Genomic DNA, 22946 nt, shown 5'->3' on the forward strand with positions numbered 1-22946 from the left:
ACATCGTGGATCCCAGTGTCCCAAGGTGGAGGGTGCCCGAACGCATAGACTCTGCCCAAGAGACTCATTTCACAGGCAAAGTAAAGAAAGAAATGTGTAATGGTAATCACTGATCACTTTTCAAGGTCACAGCAGCCCAAAGGGGGGAGCCTGAAGACTTCATCCCTGGACCACAGCCATAAGACTGGATCTACATCAAGAGACCTGTGAAGCTTGAGGAACATGACATGTGGGTTCATTGTCCCTGGTAAAGTCTGCTCCACACCCAGAGGACTAAAGACTAATTATAAACCATATTTGTTACTGTTGAAATGGATAATAAGGCAGACATTTTTAACTAAGCATGAAAGCCCTTGTAATATTAAAAACATTTGCGTTAACATCTGTTCTGAGCATCTTGACAGCTTACTTATACAAGACCTTAGCCAAACCAATTTGCAGGGGTCTGATAGAGCTGAGCCAGTGCAACAAGCAAGGTACTCAGGCCCATAACAATGCAAGGTCAGTGGCATAGTAACCTAGTAACTAGTAACCTCTCTTGACCATGAAGATCTCTTATTCAGAGGACGTGTATCATCCTCCATATCCTTGGCAGAGGAATGGCTTTCTGAATTCTCCTAAATGCTGAGACACAAGTGCCTGTTGATCATCAGAGGCTGAATCTTGTGGAAAACACCTACTACCAATACGTTTAGATTGGTGTTCTACAACAATGTGCTAATCAAAGTCTTTGTAAAAAATGGGAAAATGGGCTGTTGTGTATGGTGAAACTAAGGTAAAATGGGAAAAATAGGAAAAAGCTTTGGCATACAGGGCTTATGTGTGAGAAACATTGGGTGATTGTAAGGGGGAGGGGATTCCTCAATATAAAAAATAGCTTGTAAATTCTTGGCTTTAAATTTATTAGATCAAGGACACCAGGAATTGTTAGATCTGCACTTAGGCCAGGTTCCTAGGTGGTTGTGGAGAGTTATCCACAGAATAAAATATTCTAACCTTATAATACAACCCCATGTGCAGATGAGTTAATTATGGTTATATTTTTTAGGGATACACCTGCACCACCTGGTTGTGTATCTATTCTAGTAATTTGACTGTAGTTTGATTCACACTCAATGCTGAAGATTCCAGTCAATGGGGAGCATAGAAGGAAGTCACCTCATCCGCTTTGGGCACCAGGGGTATTGGAGCGAGATTACGCCCCCACAGGTTGGTGTGCTCCTGCCCAACTATGAAGCCGCTGGAAAAGTGTTCACCCGCAGTGTGGGATGTTCTGACTTTGCAGAAGGCTGAAGGAGTATGGCAGGTGGGATTTACCCAGTAGTGTGGGGTCACAGTTGCACCGGTGCTGATCGCTGTGGGGTGTGTATGCCCCACAAAACCTGCATTTTGCTTGGAGGCTGTAAGTGACATCACCATAGATGGGTTTCATATTCTATCTCTGAGATCTCACACCATGGTGGAACAATGAGTAAGTGGTTGAGGGGAATCAAGCTATTCAAAAAACGATTCAATTAGCCGATCCTAGGAGAAACCTGTCTACCTGTCAAACTGATATGAGGCAACCCAAGTAGCATATAATACTACAACTTGAGAAAATTTGGTGTGTGAAGCTCCAAAGTATTTTGAGGAAATATTTTACTGGAGATGTGGAAAACAGTCTTTTAATAATTTACGAATTTAAAAATATTAAAGTTTTCTTTCAGTTGCTCAAATCACTTTCCAGACATTTTAAACAAAGTGAAAAAACAAGTAGAAGAAGATTCACAAAATGAAATATTTAATATACACATTAAAAACCTGAAAACAATAATGATTAGAAATCCTACAGCTTCTTTATAACTCATTATGACTACCACCAGGGGTTAAATTGGGGGTGGACGCGGGTGGACGGCGTCCACCCACTTATGGTAAATAAATAAATAATTTTGACCGGCAGTTTTACAAATAACTATGACAATCCAGTCCATTTTTCCATGTGTTCCCTCTAGCCAGTTACTCGCTCAACCAATCAAAAATCAGAAGAAAAAAAAAACTCAGGAGGAATAGTCAGTCGTTTATATAGACAGGCACAGAAAGGAAAATATCGTTGATTGTCTTGATTGTTTGGAAGCGGACGCGGTAGGTAATTTCATTAACATGTAATTTCATCTATGCAACATTTTAAAGAGAGACGAATAAACAGCCCCCACGAACGCCGAATATTATTAACGGCAACTTAGATTGCTTGAGCAAAATCAGCAGGTTGCTGGTCAGCAGCTAAGTTAGGATTGAATATTTCCCACATACATAACGTTTTATTCAGTGGCAACAGGTGAGCTGAAAATTGGTGGGGCGCAAAACTTTACTTTAAACTAATCATTCATCTCAACCTGTTTTCATTAGTAATTTTTATTTTATTATCAAGCGTGCCAACGATTGGACTAATCAAATGGCAAGTAGCCTAACACACAGCGTCTTCATACCGTGTAGGGGATTAAATCATAAATTCAATTAATCCGTTAAAAATCTGTTTTAATCACCAAGTAGTCTACACTTTACAAACAAGATACACCAGTCTGTTATCTACCGTGTTAGCTTACAGAATAACCAGCAAAAACAAAACCTACACTTCAATTTTGTTTACAATCTACGCATTGCAGATATTTGCCATGAATTTGAGTGCGGAGAAAGAAGTGCATGTATCCAAAAATAATGTTGATTAAAAATGTGCACAATTTCGTACTGAAAATTTAAATAAATGTAGGCTATAAGGCCTAGGCTACTCGCTAAAACTGCCTATTTGGGGAGAGCTGGCTATATGATAGTATTGCTATTGAGTAGCCTATTTTGCGGATTAATTGCATTGATACTCAAGGAAAATCAGGGGAAGATTCCGCCACTGCTTAGTGATTAAAACGGATTTTTCTAAATCGCATTTATCATTTAATCTCCCTAACACAATGCGAAGAAGCTGTGTGTCCCTTTCCAATTGCTTAGTCAGATCGTTTGCATGCTTGTTAATCACTGAAAATTAATGAAAAGAGTTCGAGATCAATGATTAGTTCAAAGGAAAGTTTTGCGCATCACCAATTTTCAGCTCACCAGTCGCCACTGGTTTTATTTTGTTTCAAATTGATAGTTTAAGAAATATAGATCAAGGAGGAAGACAGGGAGGACTAAAGAAGAGGATGACGATTATTTTTGTGGGTAAAAAAATTCTCAGCATTAATGACACTCAATAAACTTGAAATATTTTATGTAAAAGCTTGCATCAATAGTATACATTCTTTTTAAAACATTGTTTTCCTTAATTACAATTATGTACACATAAAAGATACATTAAAGATACTATTAATATACTATATAACTATTTTGAGCTGAGACATTAATTGGTTTGTACCTTTTTTCACCCACCTCCCACTGGATCTCAGGGTTCACCCACCTCCCAAATCCCAATTTAACCCCTGACTACCACCATCAATATTCATAGTGTTTTGAGGGAAGTGGATGTGGTGGGGTGGGTAAAACAGTTCCATTCACTTAATCTTCCTTCCTTTTCCCTTCTTTCCCTTCTTTCCCGTGGGCTTGCCCTTCATTTCTTTGCGTACCTGGAACCCTCTCCAGTAAGCCTGGATGATAACAGCATTCTGTTCCTTGATGACCCGCTCTCTCTCCTCTTCCTCCTTCAGTTCCTGGGCGAGGCGCCTCTCATCCATAATCTGGCTAAACTCAAGCTCCAGAACTTTGTAATGCTCTTCCAGCTCCTGCAGCTCCTTGCTCTCCTGTGCATAATACACAGACACCTCTTCCAGCTCCACCTGAGGGCATACAGAAGACTTCAATACAGTCCCCTCCAAAAGTATTGGAACAGCAAGGTCAATTCCTTTGTTTTTGCTATACACTGAAGACAATTGAGTTTGAGGTCAAAAGATGTACATGAGATGACAGATCCGAATTTCAGCTTTTATTTCCTGGTATTTTTATCTAGATTTGTTAAACAACTTAGAACATATCACCTTTTGTATCAGACAACCCGATTTTTAGGTGAGCAAAAGTATTGGAACATGTGACTGACAGGTGTTTCTTGTTGCCCAGATGTGTCCTGTTAGATTGATTGGTTAAACAATAAATCGTTCTGAATGTCTACTCTTGGTTTTAGCCTTGGGTTTTGCCTGTGAAAACTGCATTTGTGTTATAAAAGATAAACTAACATGAAGACCAGAGAGCTGTCTTTGGGAGAAAAGCAAGCTTAGAAAAGAGGGGAAATCAATCAGAGCCATTGCACAAGCATTGGGGATAGCTTGTATGACAACTTGGTAAATGGTAAATGGACTGCATTTATATAGCGCTTTTATCCAAAGCGCTTTACAATTGATGCCTCTCATTCGCCAGAGCAGTTAGGGGTTAGGTGTCTTGCTCAAGGACACTTCGACACGCCCAGGGTGGGGTTTGAACCGGCAACCCTCCGACTGCCAGACAATCGTTCTTACCTCCTGAGCTATGTCGCCCCCATTCCACAACTTGGCGTACTGAGCAACAGATATCGAACAGGTCGACCAAGGAAAACAACAGCAGTTGATGACAGAAACATTACATTACATTACAGGCATTTAGCAGACGCTCTTATCCAGAGCGACTTACACAACTTTTTACATAGCATTTTACATTGTATCCATTTATACAGCTGGATATATACTGAAGCAATTTCGGTTAAGTACCTTGCTCAAGGGTACAACGGCAGTGCCCTACCCGGGAATCGAACCTGCAACCTTTTGGTTACAAGCCCAGTTCCTTACCCACTGTGCTACACTCCGTCCTGAAACATTGTGAAAGCTGTGAAGAAAAACCTCAAAACATCAGTCAGTGACATCACAAACAATCTCCACAGGGCAGGGGTGAAGGTATCTCAATCAACTGTTTGAAGAAGACTTAGAGAGCAGCAATATAGAGGCTATACCACAAGATGCAAACCACTCATCAGTAGTAAGAATCGGAAGACGAGATTACAATTTGCAAAGAAGTACAGAGATGAACCACAAAAGTTCTGGAACAAACTTTTATGGACTGATGAGACCAAGATTAACCTCTACCAAAGTGATGGAAAGGCCGAAGTGTGGAGAAAGAAGGGATCTGCTCATGATCCAAAACATATAAGCTCATCTGTGAAGCACGGTGGAGGAAGTGTCATGGCTTGGGCTTGCATGGCTGCTTCTGGAGTGGGCTCACTAATCTTTATTGATGATGCAACTCATGATGGTAGCAGCAGGATGAATTCAGAAGTCTACAAAAACATTCTGTCTGCCAACTTACGGAGAAATGCATCCAAACTAATTTGGAGGAACTTCATCATGCAGTAAGACAATGACCCAAAACACACTGCCAACACAACAAAGGATTTCATTAGGGAGAAAAAGTGGAAGGTTTTAGACTGGCCAAGTCAATCACCAGACCTTAACCCAACTGAGCATGCATTTCACCTCCTGAAGAGGAGATTGAAGGGAAAACCCCCCCGAAACAAACAACAACTGAAAGAGGCTGCAGTAAAAGCCTGGAAAAGCATCACAAAAAAAGAATGCAACAGTTTGGTGATGTCAATGGGTCGCAGGCTTGATGCAGTTATTGCAAGCAAGAGATATGCTACCAAATAGTAAGTGTTATTTGCTTTCATTTACTTAAATACTCTCTGTTCCAATACTTTTGCTCACCTAAAAATTGGGTGGTCTGATACCAAAGGTGCTATGTTCTAAGTGGTTTAACACATCTAGGTGTAAATACCAGGAAATAAAAGCTGAAATTCTGAACTCTTGTCTCATGTTCATCTTTTTATCTCAACCCCAAATGTATTCAGTGTATTGCAAAAACAGGAATTGGCCTTGCTGTTCCAATACTTTTGGAGGGGACTGTATGTGGTTATTTTTTGACTAGGCATAGCTACAGCACCTTTTTTTATTAGGTCAGATTCCATCACACTAGGCACATTTCTAGCAATTAAGTGTTACAATCTAAATTTTAGGGGTAAACAGGAATTGTTTAGCACAATCACAACATTTGCATTTAGTGAGAAACAGAAAAATATACACTTAATAAAATAGATTTTTTCATCAATGATATTAATTTGACTATAATTGTTATGATATTACGGGCCCATATATATATATATATATATATATATATATATATATATATATATATATATATAATATTTTACTTCACATCAGTCCTCCATCAGCAAAAGCTGATAAAGCCTCTATTTCAAGACAAGAATCAAGCAATCATTCAAATAATTCCTGACTCACCTCTGTGATTTTGGTTAAGCATTCACTCATCACTTCATTAACCTCTTAGCGTAATCCCCCTAGTGGTCGGCACGCCGACATGCCTAGATTGCTCAACTCAGACATTCATTGCTCCAGCAAACAAAGTATGTGTTGAATACAGAAACTCTGTGTTCTAGTTTCATTAGTAGGAAATACATGGCAACTATGCCTAATACAGAGTCATGGGTGGGGGGTGTAGTTGCAGATGAGACTGCAGGAAGGGAATGCTTGTTAAATGAACGACCAGAGCGACAATGGTGGCGCTGCGAAACTCCGTATTCGGCATAGTTGTCGTGTATCGTCTGCTAATGAAACTAAAACAAAGCGTTTCTGTTTTTAACTCATACCATGGTTGCAGTAGCACTGAATGTCTGAGTTCAGCAATCTCAACACGCTGGCATGCCAACCACTAGGGGCTTTGCACTAAGAGGTTAAACCTTCATAAGGGTCTCATTTATATGCTTTATAATGGACAAAAGGCATTTTATTCATTTGTGGAGAGATTTTGGATAGGTTTCTGGACCCCTAGATATTTTAGACCACTGTACTGACAGAAAGCTTGTAATTCCCACTTGAAAATGATGCAACAGTGAGTTTCTTGAGTTAAAACACTGCTTAGTTTTTGCTTCATAAATCTTTGGTAGTTCTACATATCCACCCTTAGATTTTTTAAACTTGTGGTCAAGGAGTTTTTCATCCAGGACATGTATAGTTTTTTTAATTTTTATTATTTATTTATTTATTCACACAAAGTAAGTGATAAAATAAAAGTATTTAAAAACAAACATAGCAGGGATTGTGCAGGAGAGGTAAGAAACCCCAAAGTGCTTATAGTCAAAACCTCCCCTCTAGGATTTACAATTTATCCTAATACTATGGAATTTTTTTTCCCTTAACATTCCTAAATGTATAGTTTAACCTGCTGAATATATGCAATCTCTCAGTATTTCATTGCAAACTAAAAAAGAGCAAATTCATTTTTTATTTTTTACCTAGATAATTGCATTTGTGACTCTCTATTTCTTCCAAAATTATGAATATAAACTAATCTGCGTTAGTATTGTAAATTGTACAAATGTCTTGCTTCATTTAAACCATTTTTCAAGTCTCTGTGGTGTTCACATCTGGAGTTATAAAGCTTTAAATAAACCCCCTAAATAGGCAAGGATTGGCAAGATTTGGCATGTGCGCTAAGGGTTTAAAAGTGGAGACAAATTCGACCCAAGCAATTATTGAGGCATCTGTGTGACCAGTAATTTGGGGAAGGTTTTCTGCAGTATAATCAATGCCCGAATGCTGGCCTTCCTTTAAGAACACAATGTCTTGAGTAAGAGTCAGATTGGCTTTTTACCAAATCATCGCACTTCTGACCATATTTACACCTTACACACACTCAGAAACAAGCATGTCCACCAAACAAATAAAGGAAAAATCTTTGCATGTTTTGTTGATTTCAAAAAAGCATTTGATTCAATTTGGCACGATGGACTATTTTTTAAAAATCTTACAGTGGTGTAGTCTACTGAACTGAACTCTTCACTCAGGGGCATGGAGTTAGACAAGGCAGCAGTCTGAGTCCAACACTCGTCAACATTTACACCAATCAATTTGCCTTACAGTTGGAACAATCTGCTGCTCCTGGACTCCTGGCCTTCATGATAAAAAATGAAATTCTTACTCTATGCGGATGACCTGGTTCTGCTGTCACCCACAGAACAGGGGTTACAGCAGAGCTCCCACCCATGCGCAAGAATATATATTCCATCAAAATAAAGTAGTAGGGTTAAGTATTTCCATGGGTAACATTCTCCTATTGATCGGATTATCTTTAAACTGAATGAAATTTGAATCGGAATGAGATAGTGAATTCCAACTGAGTTGGTTACATGAGACATTTCTATTCTGATTGGGTTGTTCATTTTTTAAAATGTAAATCAAAATTTTAAATTTTAATTGGCAGTCTGTCCTACCTGTTTTTCACCCATGTCAGCATCATACTTCTGGATCCAGTTCTCAATTTCTGACTCCACCTTGTTTCGTTTCTGATGATTAAACAGGGAAAAGAAGCACAACATTTTGGTTTTACATATCTTGGAAAATTACATTCTGATACTCAGCACAGAGTAATGAAAACAATAACAAACAACAATCATAAAACAGTTTCCATGCAGACATTTTGAAGCATGCCAAGGTATAAATATGTCCCATTTTTATTATTCTGATTGTAAAAGATGTGGTCTGTCAGACAAGCGAGGATTAAGTAAAAACATTGTAATTTTCTGAATCCAGCGGTTTCAACAGGCAATACCCTAGTTGAAAGGTTCAGTACTCTGAATGCTGAACGCAAGTGGTACTGTGTGCTAGAACCCCTCCCTTAACCTACATATAAAATATATTTTACGTGATTTAATTTAATAATTATTGGTAAGAATGACAATGATCAATTAAATCACTCAGAATAAACTCTATATCAGGTCTTAACCCCTTAGCGCACATGCCAAATCTGGCCAATCCTGGCCCATTTATGGGGTGCCCTATTTAAAGCTTTATAACTCCAGATGTGAGCATCACAGAGACTTGAAAAATGGCTTAAATGAAGCAAGACATTTGTACCATTTACAATACTACCTTAGATTATTTCTTCCTAAATTATGAATACAAACCAAAATGCCAAAAATACAATTGTCCAGGCAAAAAATCAATTAGCTCTTTTTTAGTCTGCAATGAAATACTGAGAGATTGCAAATATACAGCAGGTTAAACTATACATGTCCTGGATCAAAAACTCCTTGACCACAAGTGCATCAAATCAAAGGGTGGATACGCAGAACTAATAAAGATATATGAATCAGAAAGTAAGCAGTGGACCCAGTATCTCCCAATCTATGCAAAATGTCTAAATTATGCATTGCTGTAAATTAAAAAATAGAAAATAGTTTGCGCTCTTGTCGAACAATCCAGAAAAACTCAGGTGCATAAGCTAAATGCATATAAGATGAGATATAGAAAATGCTCGCACACTGATATTAAACACAGGAATGTCCACACTGAGGTTTAAGGATGCAAAAATCTTCTCAAATATTTAATGGTCAATAGTCCTGTACAAACCAAATGTGCCACTAGAATTTCATGAAAGGAACACCTTACCCTAATGACAGGTTTTTACCCGTCGCTTGTGTGCAGCATACAAGTACTTTTGTTAGCCATATCACTGGCAAGCAGTACGATATAAGACAGTTCCTTACATGCAATTCTATAATGTCATACATCTGATTTCCTGCCCATATGGACTTCAATATATTGGTAAAACTACAAGACAAGTAAAAACAAGGATTATCGAACACAAAAGTACAATCAGGAGAGGGGATGAAAAGTCCTCCATTGCCCATCATTTCAAAGATGCCAGCCACCCTGTTTCCTCTTGTGTGATCCAGCAGATCAAAACACCACGCGGGGAGGGGATATGGAACAACGTCTGTTACAGACTGAGTGTAAATTGGTATTTTACCTTAAAACGCTTCACCCTGCAGGCCGTAATGAGGAGCTGGTATTGAATTGCTTCATTTAATTATTTTATATCTACTGTTTGACATAGGTAATTCTGTAGTTTGTAATTGTGCTAGTCACTTAACCTAGAGCCCGTCTCTTTTGAAGTATATTGATAATATATTATTCATTGTTATCATATATGCTGTAAGTACATTATTCACTGCTGCATTATTCTCTCTGTATATAGTAATCTGTTATTGTTATGCCTCTTAACATTAGATTTTAATATCTGATTTGACTATACACTCACCGGCCACTTCTTTAGGTCCACCTGTTCAACTGCAAACTGCACCCATTAACGCAAATATCTAATCAGCCAATCATGTCGCAGCAACTAAATACATTTAGGCCTGTAGACATGGTCAAGATGATCTGCTGAAGTTCAAACCAAGCATCAGAATGGGGAAGAAAGGTGATTTAAGTTACTTTGAACGTGGCATGGTTGTTGGTGCCAGGCCGGCTGGTTTGAGTATTTCAGAAACTGCTGATCTACTGGGATTTTCACGCACAACCATCTCTAGGGTTTACAGAGAATGGTCCGAAAAAGAGAAAATATCCAGTGAGCGGCAGTTCTCTGGGCGAAAATGCCTTGTTGATGGCAGAGGTCAGAGGAGAATGGCCAGACTGGTTCGAGCTGATAGAAAGGCAACAGTAACTCAAATAACCACTTGTTACAACCAAGGTATGCAGAAGAACATCTCTGAATGCACACCACGTGAAACCTTGAAGCAGTTGGGCTACAGCAGCAGAAGACCACACCGGGTGCCACTCCTGTCACCTAATGAAGTGGCCGGTGAGTGTACACACATATATATATATATATATATATATATATATATACGCACAACGGCCTGGCTGAATACTCGATTCTGATTGGTCCAAAGAGTGTGCATTATTTCTCAGTAAAGGGACACCTCAGGCCTTTTAACAGTTCTAAAATCAATGTGCTACAAAATTCAGCATTCTAAAGCAGTTAAAACAGAAACATTAGGCTATTCTTTTGATTTTCAATTGTTGTTACGTCCCCTCCCCTTTTCAGTGTCCAATTTCGCAATTGATGGCAAAGTTGAATCATGGTTCTAGTTACTGGCTTCATTTAGAATTCCAACAATCCGGAAAATAAGGAATCGTCCCTTACAGTAGAATAGGCGTTCCGTATTTAACTCATGGCTACGGGACGCATTTTCATCCGCATCTTTGTGAACGAATCCGTTTGTAGTAACCGCTGTTATGAATACAATTCAATAGTTAGCTAGCTAGCTAGCCGGGATAACAAGCATGCTGTGAGATCATTCTGACATAAAACCCAGAATTTTAATATTGGCTAGGTGACAGGTGACGGCGAACCTTTCATAAAGTTAACTGGCATTCAAACCCGGCTTCAGAGTGTCTTGGAAAAACGCAATGTCTACACTGCGAGACCGCAACATTTTACAAAGAAAGACAGAGCTAGGGAGATACATTTGATTGAGTTATGGTTTCATGTAGTTTTCTTAAATAATGTAATGACAAAAATGACCAAAATTGGTGCTAATTGTATGGTATAAAACAAGAAGCAACTATTTTTCTCGATGGAATCTTTGTTTTCATAGAATAAACGACCAGAGGTTTTTGCTTACCAACGGTGCAAATAGAACTACCAACCAGAGTTTTGCTTGACAACGGTAAAATAACATGCCCAAACGGCCGCAGAAGAATATTTCACTTTCAGCTGATCAAGTCAATAAAAATCATATATAAAGTAACCATAAATAGTCATTGTTGGTAACCCGTTGTATAAGTGAAATAAACCCCTCCGGGCTGTCCCATTATAGGAAAATAATGTACTTTGGGGCTGGTTAAGCAACCCTCGGCTTCGCCTCGGGCGCATCACCACCCCCGTCTTACATTATTTTTCAATAACGGGACAGCATTTCATGGTTTATTCCTTACATATATATACACAGTACTGTGCAAAAGTCTTAGGCACCCTAGATTTTTAAATATAATATATAGTATATATTTGGTCTTAGACGTTTATTTTTTGTTTTCTGCATTCAGTGTGTGTCAGTAGAAAAGAACAAATTTCCAAACATGAATCTTCCAGAAAATGAAATTTTACAGATACATTTTTGTATTTTGTTAAATAAAGTAATATTTGATGTAATAGACTACTTTTCAGATGAAAACTTGATCAAGGGTCTCTGGGATTACCTGGAGAGCCAGAAGCAAGCGAAACAGCCAAAATCTGCAGAAGAACTGTGGCAAGTTTTCCAAAATGCTTGGAACAACATACCAGCCGATTTTTTTATAAAGCTGCAGGACAGTGTACCTAAGAGAATTGATGTAGTTTTAAAGGCGAAGGGTGGTCACACCAAACATTGATTTTATTTAGTGCTGTTTATATTATTTTTTCAATATTTATAACCTTTCATTTCATTATTTTTTAAAGCATCTTAGCTGTACAGCATTTTTTTACAGGTGCCTAAGACTTTTGCACAGTACTATATATATTTAAGTAATCAACAATATCTTTATTCTTAAATATCAATGTTCCTTCTTCATTGCTGATGCCCCTGACATCCTCCTTCACTTCACCTTTCCAACTTCAGAATTGATGTTTAGGATTACTTTTTGTATCTTTGGTAATTTGCCTTTCAAAGAGCCTCTTAGCTTCCTGAAGTTCTTAGCAGGCATTTTAAAATATTCCATTGCTCATTCCTCATTGCTCTCAGTGCTATCATTTTTATCTGCGACCGGCAGCTCTATAGCTCTGTCTGTCGGTCGGTCAGTTGGTCGGTCGGTCGATTGGTCCACAAAAAGTGTCCGTAGCGGCCACAGTTTTCACCCCAGGAGGATTAAATTTGGCATGGACGACGGGCTTGGCCTATCACAAAAAGGCGGATAACTCCCGAATGGATTCACAGATTTGCACAAGATTTTGTGGAAAGGTTGGTCATGAACCAAAGAAGAGGTCACACGTTTGTGTGATGCCAGTGTGGTGGAGTGATCCCGAGGACTCGCTGCCCAGCGATTGGGCCAGTTTTCGCCCTTGGGCCTCCCAGAGCCCGGGGCGGGTGGTCACGGAGGCATCGTGGTTGGGCTGCCTCCCGGTCGGCCAGACCTCCAGCTGCCCAGCCAGCAGACCCCTGGCATGCCTTTTTTGAGGGGTCTCGGCTGGCCATTTTTCGAGGGCCTGACCCGCGGGGGTCCCGCCAGTCCCATCCGACGGCCCAGCCGGATTCCCTATGGCTGGGGTCCGTGTTCCTGTCCCAAGCCCAGCCCAGACTGCAGCTGGGGCCTCCTGCTTCGCCCAGCACCCAGGAGAAGCCTCCTGCTTCGCCCCGCGCCCAGGAGAGGCCTCCTGCTTCACCCCACGCCCAGGAGAGGCCTCCTGCTTTGCCCCGTGCCCAGGAGAGGCCTCCTGCTTCGCCCCGCGCCCAGGAGAAGCCTCCTGCCACCGCCTGCTCTGCCCGTTGTCCCGCAGAAGCCGCAGGAGAAGTCGCCTGCTCAGCCCACTGTTCTACAGGAGAGGTCGCCTGCTCTGCACAGTGTTCCCGAGTCCTCCAGTGTTCCCGAGTCCTCCAGTGTTCCCGTGTTCTCCAGTGTTCCCATGTCCCCTAACTATGTGTCTGTCTGTTCACCTGCCTCCTTGTGTATTTGTCTGCCAGCCTACCTGTCTGCCCGCATGTTTGTCGGCCAGTATGTTAGCCTGTCTGTCTGTCCCCCAGGTCGTCGGCCAATCTGTTTACCCGTCTGTCTGCCTGCTTGTCTGTAAGTCAGTCGGCTTGTTTTTTGCCCTGTCTGTCCGTCTGTCGGTCCTTGTGCCTGTTTTTGGGTTCGCCCCTTTCCTTCCCTGTTTATCTGTCCCTTAGTGTGTCTTTCAGCCTTGCTGTGTGTCTCCCCGTGTGCTTGTCTCTGTCTGCCCTTCTGTTAGTCCTCCCTGCCTGTGTTAGCCCGTTCCCTTTCTGTTTTAGCCCGTTCCCTGCCTGCGTCTATCAGTTCCATGTCGTCGGTGAGTCCGTTCCAGTGTTGTATCCTTGTCCGTTCCGTGTTGTGTCTGAGTCCAGTTTGTGTTGTCTCTGAGTCCAGTTCCTTATGTGTCTGAGTTTAGTCCAGTCCCTTTCTGTGTTTGAGTCCAGTCCAGTCCAGTGTCTATGTTGAGTTCAGTGTATGTGTTGGTCAGTTTGGTGTTGTGTTTGAGTCCAGTCCAGTGTTGCGTTTGAGTCCGAGTCCTGTTCCACGTCCGAGTCCTGTTCCGAGCCCTGTGTCCAGTCCCGAGTTCAGTCCTGTCTGCTCCAGTCGCGAGTCCAGTCCTGTCTGCTCCAGTCCCGAGTCCAGTCCTGTCTGCTCAAGTCCCGAGTCCAGTCTCCTGTCTGCTCCAGTCCCGAGTCCAGTCTCCCGTCTGCTCCAGTCCCAAGTCCAGTCTCCTGTCTGCTCCAGTCCCAAGTTGTGTTTGTTTCTGTGTGTTCCATTCCCAAGTCCTGTCCTGTTGGTCCCATTCTGTTTGTCAACCCCTCCCCAGGTCAGTCTTCTGGGGGGGGGGGGGCGTTCTGTCATGGTTCTGTGTTTGTCTGCGTTTCCTTTTTTGGGCCGCACTTCAGTTTGTAGTTCTGTTCCTCCTGTGTCTCGTTAGTGTCTTGTCTATTTAAGTTCTTTTCTTCCCTGACTCGGTTGCTGGTTCCTTGCGTTTCTGATTGTGTTTCCACCTGAGAGTAGCTTCCTGTGTGTTTCTGCCCACGTTCCGTTTTCTACGTGTTTTTGGATTTTCTTTGTTTTCTATGTTTTGAAGTTTTACTTTGTGTTTTTTGAGAGTTGCCCAGCGATGCCTTTTGTTCCCTGCTTTAGTTCCTGATTTGAAAAGTAAAGTCTTTGTTTCAATTTACCATTTGGAGTTTGAGTATTTACTTTGTGTTTGGGTCCATTCCCTCGCCACACGTGACATTGACTTCCACTGGCACATGTCTGTGCTAGCTTGGCTTGTGGGTTGTAGTGTCAAAAGAGCTGGAAACATTACGCTTGTTTACGCTCTCCTACATTATAGACTACATGTGTTTGATGGAATCCTGAAATGTCAGAGAAGCTGTAAGCTACCCTGTTTTCTTAAGAGTGCTGAAAATCAAGATAAACAGTTAGAAAGACAGGATTATAACAGCCCAGAGAAGGTGTATGTCTGAAATACCTTTCTGAGGGTCATCTCAACCTCACGGTTCTTAGTGATCAAGTTCTTGAGTTGTGTACACAGCTGGTTGATATCCTGCTGCATATTTGCCCGGCGGCCCTCTGAGGTCTTCCTGTATGACAGGTTTTGGTTCTCCACATCCTGCAGCATTCTAAACGTAAAGTCCTCTGACATCTTCTCCCTCTGGAGCATGGAGCTCTTCAGTTTACGGATGACCTCATTCTTCTTAAAAGTCTGAGGGGTAATGAAATTGTGTTACTATGTTTACCATGGATGTAGAAGCTCTGTATACTAATATCTAAACAAAAACAGGCCTAGATTTTGTAAGTTTTTTATCATTTGTTTTATCTTTAATTCAGATACAAATAACACGTTTAACAAAAACAAATCACAATACTCCTATAGATTATTATATAAATTGTGATGTTAAACAAGAGTACATAACTAAACACATGTTGTCATGAGTTTATATTGTATTATGCTATCTGACAGGATTAGTTTTAACCAAGGATGTCCGGTAATTGGAATTATTACCTATTACTCCACTGATTTTAATCCCGTCAGAATCTGCCAAGTCGGTAATTTTTACCTGGCTGAAAAGTAAAAACCGAGGCTCTCTGGTTAATACTAGTCCTGTGTGAATAGACATTTCAGTAATTTAAGAACCTACTGTCACAAGATCTGTTTTTACATAAAGAATAAATTTGTCTCAATGACCTGTTAGCCAAGGATTACAGATTTACCGCCACTTTGAATAAATAAAAAAAACACTTAAACAACATCTCCTCCTGGGTGGTTTGACTGATTTGCACCAAACCTGTTGTACGCTTCTACACGTGCTCTCAGTAATCCAAAGAATTTGCACATGGGTGCGGCTTTTTAACAAGAAACTAATAAATTGGTGGCAGTTACGGTGTGTTCACACAGCGAGCAACTTGTCAACCGAGTTGCTGGAAGTCCATTCATTCTCTTGTCACTGAGCGATGACCAGCAACACAAGCAACTGAGCAACTTAGCAACCAAAGTTTCCCAAAAAATGTTGCCCACAGTTTAACTTTTCACAGGCATTGCCCATCAACAGCCAATCAGAGTTTTGGGCTTCCTATTTCACCAACCAATATGATAAAATTTCGCGAATAATTGTTCCGCTCAGAGAGGAAAAATGGACAAACAACTTATCATTATGGTATAATCACACCTGGTGTTATACAACATTTTTAAAAAAGAGTACAGGGAAAAGCGCCTGAAAATGATGCTTGGATGGCAGTTTCAACTTGCTTGCTAGCTAGCTGGTGAGGAAGATAGAGAGATCTAGATAGGTGGCTAACTAGTGAGAGAGATATAGAGACATATATGGCAAACAAGATAGCAATACAAAATATTTATCAGTGTCCTGATATAACTATAGAAACAAAAGGAGATTATATGTGGCTATATGGCAAATATACGTCTTTAATGACACCGTTATTTCTTTTCAATAATATGTAGTTGCACGAGACCACTAAAAGGGCACAACGGGAAGCTTTTGCCCCTCCCTCAGCCTAGTAAACTTGAGCAACCCATCAACTGAGTTGCTCGCTGTGTGAACGCAGGGTTAGACACAAAGGGCTCTTACACCAATCTTACACCTTGCGCAAAGCGGCTCCAAGCGCAATGCAAGTGTCTTTGCTAGTTTCAGACCGACCCAATTGTCATTTTCCCGTCCAGCACCCACGTTGTTTAAATAGCAAACGTACTTCAGCCCATCTGAGCACCCACGGACGTGTTGGTATTAAAATGAGGTGTGGCATTGTGGACGCATTGCTATCTTGAGGCAGCGGAAAGCGACTGCGCGATTGACCAACAAAAACCGGTCTTAAGTCAATGGCGCAGTATTTTACTGTTATTTTAAGGGCGCATTATTAAGGTAGTAATATGTGCCTACAAAGGCAGGTGCACAACGCGCGATATTAAAAAAAAAACATGTCATAATGGTTAGTCATAATATTGGTAATATAATATTAATATTATATTATATACATTAACATAATATTAATAATATAATATTTGGTGGAATCCTGCTGTTGCCGTAGATGGTCTGCTTACACGCTTTGCGCACAAGCAGATCCGTTTCCTTTGCAGAGAAGTGTTCTTTCCTACTACTTGGCAAATCCACCATTATAATAGCAATTCGCCAAGGTGCAAGCGCACCTGGCTTTTAAAGGGAATGGGAGATGACACTCTGATTGGTTTATTTCATGTTAAACCCAAAACATGCCCTTGATTAATTAAGAGACTAAGTGCAACCCCTTTGAACCATGCACCTTACTTTGCGCTCAGATTAAACTAGCAAGTGGATTTGGACACGCCCTAAATGCACTTGCGCCATGCGCTTTAAACTGTGCGCTTTGGAAAGTTGCAGGAGCATTTAAATGACCCCAGCTGTTCTCAGATGCTCCATCCAGAACTACTGTTTTTGAAACATAACAGATGTTGGTAACCATACTCCGATCAAACTCCAATCAGAATGCATATCGAGCAAGCCCCTCTAAATGCTCCACTATGAAAAAAGAAATTGATTATCTTGACCAGTTTAAGTCCCTGGTGTTCTCCATGACATCTGTCATGTTTCAAAAAGGTAGTTCTGCATGGAGCATCTGAGAACAGCTGGGGTCATTTATGAATCAACTATAAAATATCTGATTCTTCCAAATCTGACAAATGGGATCATTTAGATGGAATAACCAAAAGTTTCTCAGAATTTGGCAAACAGGCAACAGAAAGGGAAGTACTCCCTTCACTGAGGCCATCTATTTCAGGAGAGTACTCTGACAGAGACGCATGAAAAGCAACTTGAGAGAGAAATGAAAGCAAGTGGAATGACAGAGATTTCACCTTCAGAGCATGAGATGTAGGACTAACATATTTATGTAACAAACATGAGATTTCCTTTGTCTAGAGTCTTTACAACATAATCTGTGTCACTAAGCTTCGTAGCAATTACATAGAACTTGTTATTGCTAGAGCCTGTAGTGCTGATTGCTGATCAAAACGAAGCTTCATTTGGGACTGAGTGGAAATTAAGAGGATTTGGCTATATCACACACAGCACCTAAGCGTTCATGGAAAGAACTGACATAATCTTGCACATTCTTTGTAGGAAAGTGAGACTGATCAATGTCTAACTATTTCTCTTGAAGTATTTTTCTTGGGCCACGGACAGTATGCCTAAACACAAACTCATAGGGGCTAAAACTAAGAAATTCCTGCACCGTAGTATGTACAGCAAATGGAAGGAGAGGAATACCAGTATTCCAATATTTTCCCTGAGCTAAGTAGTAGGTCCAATGTTTAACTGCTTTGTGACTCAGACAATCAGTCTGGACATGAGATTAGATCTGATTGAATGAATTTTGGTAGTGCAAAAGTGGAACAGAACTTAATGAGATCTTTTACAAGAGCTTTAAGTGTGCAGCTTCAGAGTACCATGTTGCAACACACATAATCAACAGATGTGTGTGACTTAGATCTTGGGAGAGGACTGACACAATCAAATATTTCTCAAAAGGTTCACCCTTACAGAAATAGAGGCACAGGGGGAATTACTTGGTTAGGCTTCCCTGCAATTTGACAAGCATGACAGGAATGGCAAAACTGAGAAACATCACTTCATAGCAGGCCAAAAGAAATGTCTCAGAATTTCGATCATATATTTTCCTAACGCCAAGGTGACCAGATAGCAGTGTAACACATGGTCACAAACTGTCATGTCTTGAAATTTGGGAGCTTGAGTGTACATTACCACACATGTAGGGAACACAGAGGAACATTTCTGAGTGAAATTCTCAGTTTTCGCATCGATTCAGGCTCCTCAATGACTTTAATTAGGGAAAACACTTGTCCTCCTGTTAAACTATTACGGAGAATAAAAGAAACACTTTAAGCGGTAAGTGAAAACAAACTACTTTCACACCAGTCTGACCATTCTCCTGTGACCTTTGCCATCAACAAGGCATTTTCGCCCAGAGAACTGACGCTCACTGGATATTTTCTCTTTTTCGGACCATTCTCTGTAAACCCTAGAGATGGTTGTGCGTGAAAATCCCAGTAGATCAGCAGTTTCTGAAATACTCAAACCAGCCCGTCTGCACCAACAACAATGCCACGTTCAAAGTCACTTAAATAACCTTTCTTCCCCATTCTGATGCTTGTTTTGAACTTCGGCAGATCGTCTTGACCATATCTACATGCCTAAATGCATTGAGTTGCTGCGATGTGATTGGCTGATTAGATATTTGCGTTAACATGTGCAGTTTGCAGTTGAACAGGTGTACCTAATGAAGTGGCCGGTGACTGTATATATAGAATATGGAAGATATGAAAAAGCTAAGGTATATACAGTATGAACAGTATTGACAAGATGTACAGTATGAACAGAGCGAGTATAAACACTATAGACAGTAGTATAAATATGACACTATAGAAGATATAACCAGTATAGACAGTGGTATAAATAATATAGAGTAGATATGAATAAATATGAATGCACTATAGGTTAGATATAAGCAGTATAAATGTGAATAAATATGAATACAATATATGTCAGATATAAGCAGTATAGACAATAGAGAGATATAAATATGAATATAAATAAGTAGGTAAGCCAGCAAGGCAGGGACAGTCAGTGTGCAATAGGTCAGTCTTTGGAGGAAAGGGGGTGGGGAGGTATTCGGGCTGGGGGGGTGGGGATTGGAGGGCGCTGTCATTCTGCAAGGTGCAAAAGTGCAGAAGTTCAGTCACTGGTGTAAGTTGAGTGGGGGTGGGGCTGGGGGGGGCCAGGGGTGGGGTATCCGGGGGGTGGGGGGCTATCACCGTGGTGCAGAGTTCAGCAAGGTGACAGCTGAGGGAAAGCTGTTCCTGAACCTGCTGGTCCTGGAATGGTGGTTCCTGTAGCGCCTCGCAGAGGGGAGGAGGGCAAACAGGCTGTGGCTGGGGTGAGATGTGTCCCTGGCGATGCTGCGTGCCTTCTGCAGACACCGCTTGTGCTGGACATAGGGATGAAACGGTTACCGGTTTTAATGATAACCACGGTAAAATTCCCGATGGTTAGTATTACCGTTTCAAATTTTAATTATCATTAAAACTGTGTTTGATTACCGCGCTTCACGGTAAATTCACGGTAAATACTGTCCAGACTGTCCAGCATCAACCAAAGTTAGCAACAGTCTCCCAGACGCAGGCGCACAGGCGCAGCATGCATCGTTTTTTTTGTTTTATTATCCATTTATGCAGCTGGATATATTGGCCTACTGAAGCAATTCAGGTTAAGTACCTTGCTCAAGGGTACAACGGCAGTGTCCTATTCCGCTCTTACGGCTCGTACCCAGCCCAAAAAAGAGAGCGAACATTTTTATTTTTTGTCAGTGACATTCCATTTTCACGACCACAACGTTTATTTTGCATTTTTGTATAGCCGTTTCCGTGGATAAAATCGCATTTAAAACTGTTATTTTCTGTTAAACACATTTAATTTATATTCAGGGAGATAGCCAACTACTCGCAAGTTAGATGACACGTGTAGCCGTTTACTAATACCATCACACAGTTTCAGGCTGGAAAATAACCCGTTAAACCAGAGAAATTGCAGAGTTGTCTTAGAATCCTTATCGCCGCAGAATGCAGCAAGGCTGGCAGCATCGGCATAGCAACGGACGCCGCAGCAAAACTTCAAGCACGTCAGAACGGGTGCAACTGTTGTTTAAGAATGTCATTGCATTGTTTTTGTAGCCCGGATCAAAATCAGCGTGACAGTACCAAATGAGACATTTGTTTAGTTTATGCTCATCATATCAAAACTGCAAAGCTACACCTCCAACCTAAAATCGGTAGCCAGCTAAGTTAGGTACACACTAAAGTAACAGGTCAATATAGCTTGCTTTATATTAACTTACCTTTTATTTTACTGAATAAAATATTACTTTGTAATGTGTTTTAATGGAGGAATATATATATATTTTATTTGGGAGCGGGGGGTGGGGGGAATGTGTTGTGGATGGAGGATTGGGGAATTAGATGAATTCTCAATATCCCTGTCATCAAAGCTTACACATGGTACACAGAGTTGGGCTGAACAACAGGAAACCCTCCCAACAGCGATGCATGAAACAGTGAAATTGCCCTTACGAGCTCTTCTGGTCAGGCACGACCAGTGCTGTGAAATCTGTAAAAGACTACATCTCATTACTTGAGCATAGAATGTGGAGAAATGTCTTTTTGGTAGCTGTTTTCTTATCTGCAGTATGCACAAAGTGCAGTTACCTCTCATGACCACATGGTGCCATCTTTAATGTTAATGCACATTTGATATGGTTTTCATATGTTTACATAAGGTATTGGCTATGTTATTATTTTAATGTTTATGCAAACAAAAAGTGCATAGTGCTGCTAATTGTATTTGTGGTTTTCAATATAAAACTTGGTGAAATGATTTCAGTGTATGTATCAGTACTTTTTGAACATTTTCAGCATGTTTTAACAATACCGTGATAATACTGATAACCGTGATAATTTTGGTCACTATAATCGTGGTAGTTCTTGGTTAGGAAGTCTAGTATCCAGTTGCAGAGGGAGGGGTTGATGCCAAGGTTACCGAGTTTGGTGATCAGTTTGGAGGGGATGATGGTGTTGAATGCTGAACTAAATTTGATCAACAGCATTCTCACATAGGTGTTGTTGTTGTCCAGGTGGGAGAAGGCAGAATGTAGCGCTGTGGAGATGGTGTCCTCCGTACACCTGTTCTGACGGTAGGCAAATGCGCTATATGCACACGGTAGTGCTGATGTACTTCCGGTAAAATCTCAGCCAGCCCCCATACCCGAGTTTGTAGCCGGCATTATAAAAAGAGGATGTTTGTGAGCCAGGGTCTGAGACAAAGTGGCGACTGTTAAAGAAGGGAGCGGTTCCGGTGTTGTTTGAGTGGAACATTTTCTCCGTTCCACTTTCAAGACTGGGGGTTTGGGAGAGGAGAGAGCGACCGGCAGAGGATGACACACCGGGCGAGGATGCTGATACAATTCCCGAGGACCATGACTATGCTTCGGCTCGGGATCCCGCAGTTGTCGACTTAGCTCTCGATGAAAACATATCTCTCAGAGAGGAGATCCTCCGGCTGAGGAAACAAATTGAGAAGCTTACTATGAAGCAGCGGTTTGGCATTCACTGTTTTGCTGGCTCAGACAGAGACATTTGGTTTTTTACAAGGTAAGATGTCCAGAAGGCTCAGATTAGAGGCAGATGCACTAAAATGCGTTAAGCTTACAGACATGTTCACCTGTCCCGATTCTGATGTTTTTTTTTAAATGAAGCACACGATGAAGGCTAATGTAATCATATATTTGTCATACTTCCAAGTAAGTTCATAGTAGACACTGATACAAGTTTTAAATGGTAACATCTGAATTGTATTTCTTATGCGCTTCTGGGCCTCAATAGAGCCCTCGCTGCCATCTATGGTCAATGTGACACAAGCACAAGAGAGGCACCTTCACAGAGCCGAGTTCCACTGCAGTAAGTGCTCTTTATAATAATAATAATAATAATAATAATAATAATAGCTGCAAGCGGCGTTGGGAGGGGTCCAAGCATTGGTACTATCTCGCCCCCTATGGAGCGATTTTAAAATGGTTTTGTCCTCATGATCATATACCTTCACCCAACATATCTACTGAATATCATGATGATTGTATAAAATATTGATGATTTATGGCCAATTTTGTGCTAAAAGACGCTGTCGGATGACTTAGTTGTGTCGCCATGGACTTAGTTGTGTCGCCAAGCGCCTGGCCGCTTGCCGTAAAGGCCTTTGCTATGTCGTAACACTTAGATGGCCCGGCGTGTATGTAGAGCTGCAGCACTTCCGTGGAGTCAACTAAAAAAGGCGTCAGACTAGTGTTGTCATG

General features: G+C 41.0%; 1 protein-coding gene across 9 annotated transcripts in view; it reads right to left on the reverse strand.

Annotated features, from left to right (window-relative positions):
• The window catches only part of iqcd (IQ motif containing D), a 104363-nt gene that overhangs the window by 21614 nt on the left and 59803 nt on the right, over positions 1–22946 (reverse strand). For 6 of the 9 annotated variants that reach the window (XM_064297706.1, XM_064297708.1, XM_064297701.1 and 3 more), the window contains 3 exons: positions 15010–15243; positions 8270–8341; positions 1760–3800 (listed from right to left, as the gene is read on the reverse strand). In XM_064297706.1, coding sequence (XP_064153776.1) covers positions 3519–3800; positions 8270–8341; positions 15010–15243 — 588 coding nt within the window. In that variant the 3' untranslated portion in view covers positions 1760–3518. Of the gene's footprint in view, positions 1–1759; positions 3801–8269; positions 8342–15009; positions 15244–22946 lie in introns of those variants that run through there. The other 3 variants (XM_064297703.1, XM_064297705.1, XM_064297704.1) reach the window with 2 other exon arrangements.

This window comes from Anguilla rostrata, chromosome 10 (assembly GCF_018555375.3).
Source record: "Anguilla rostrata isolate EN2019 chromosome 10, ASM1855537v3, whole genome shotgun sequence".
Lineage (NCBI taxonomy): Eukaryota > Metazoa > Chordata > Actinopteri > Anguilliformes > Anguillidae > Anguilla > Anguilla rostrata.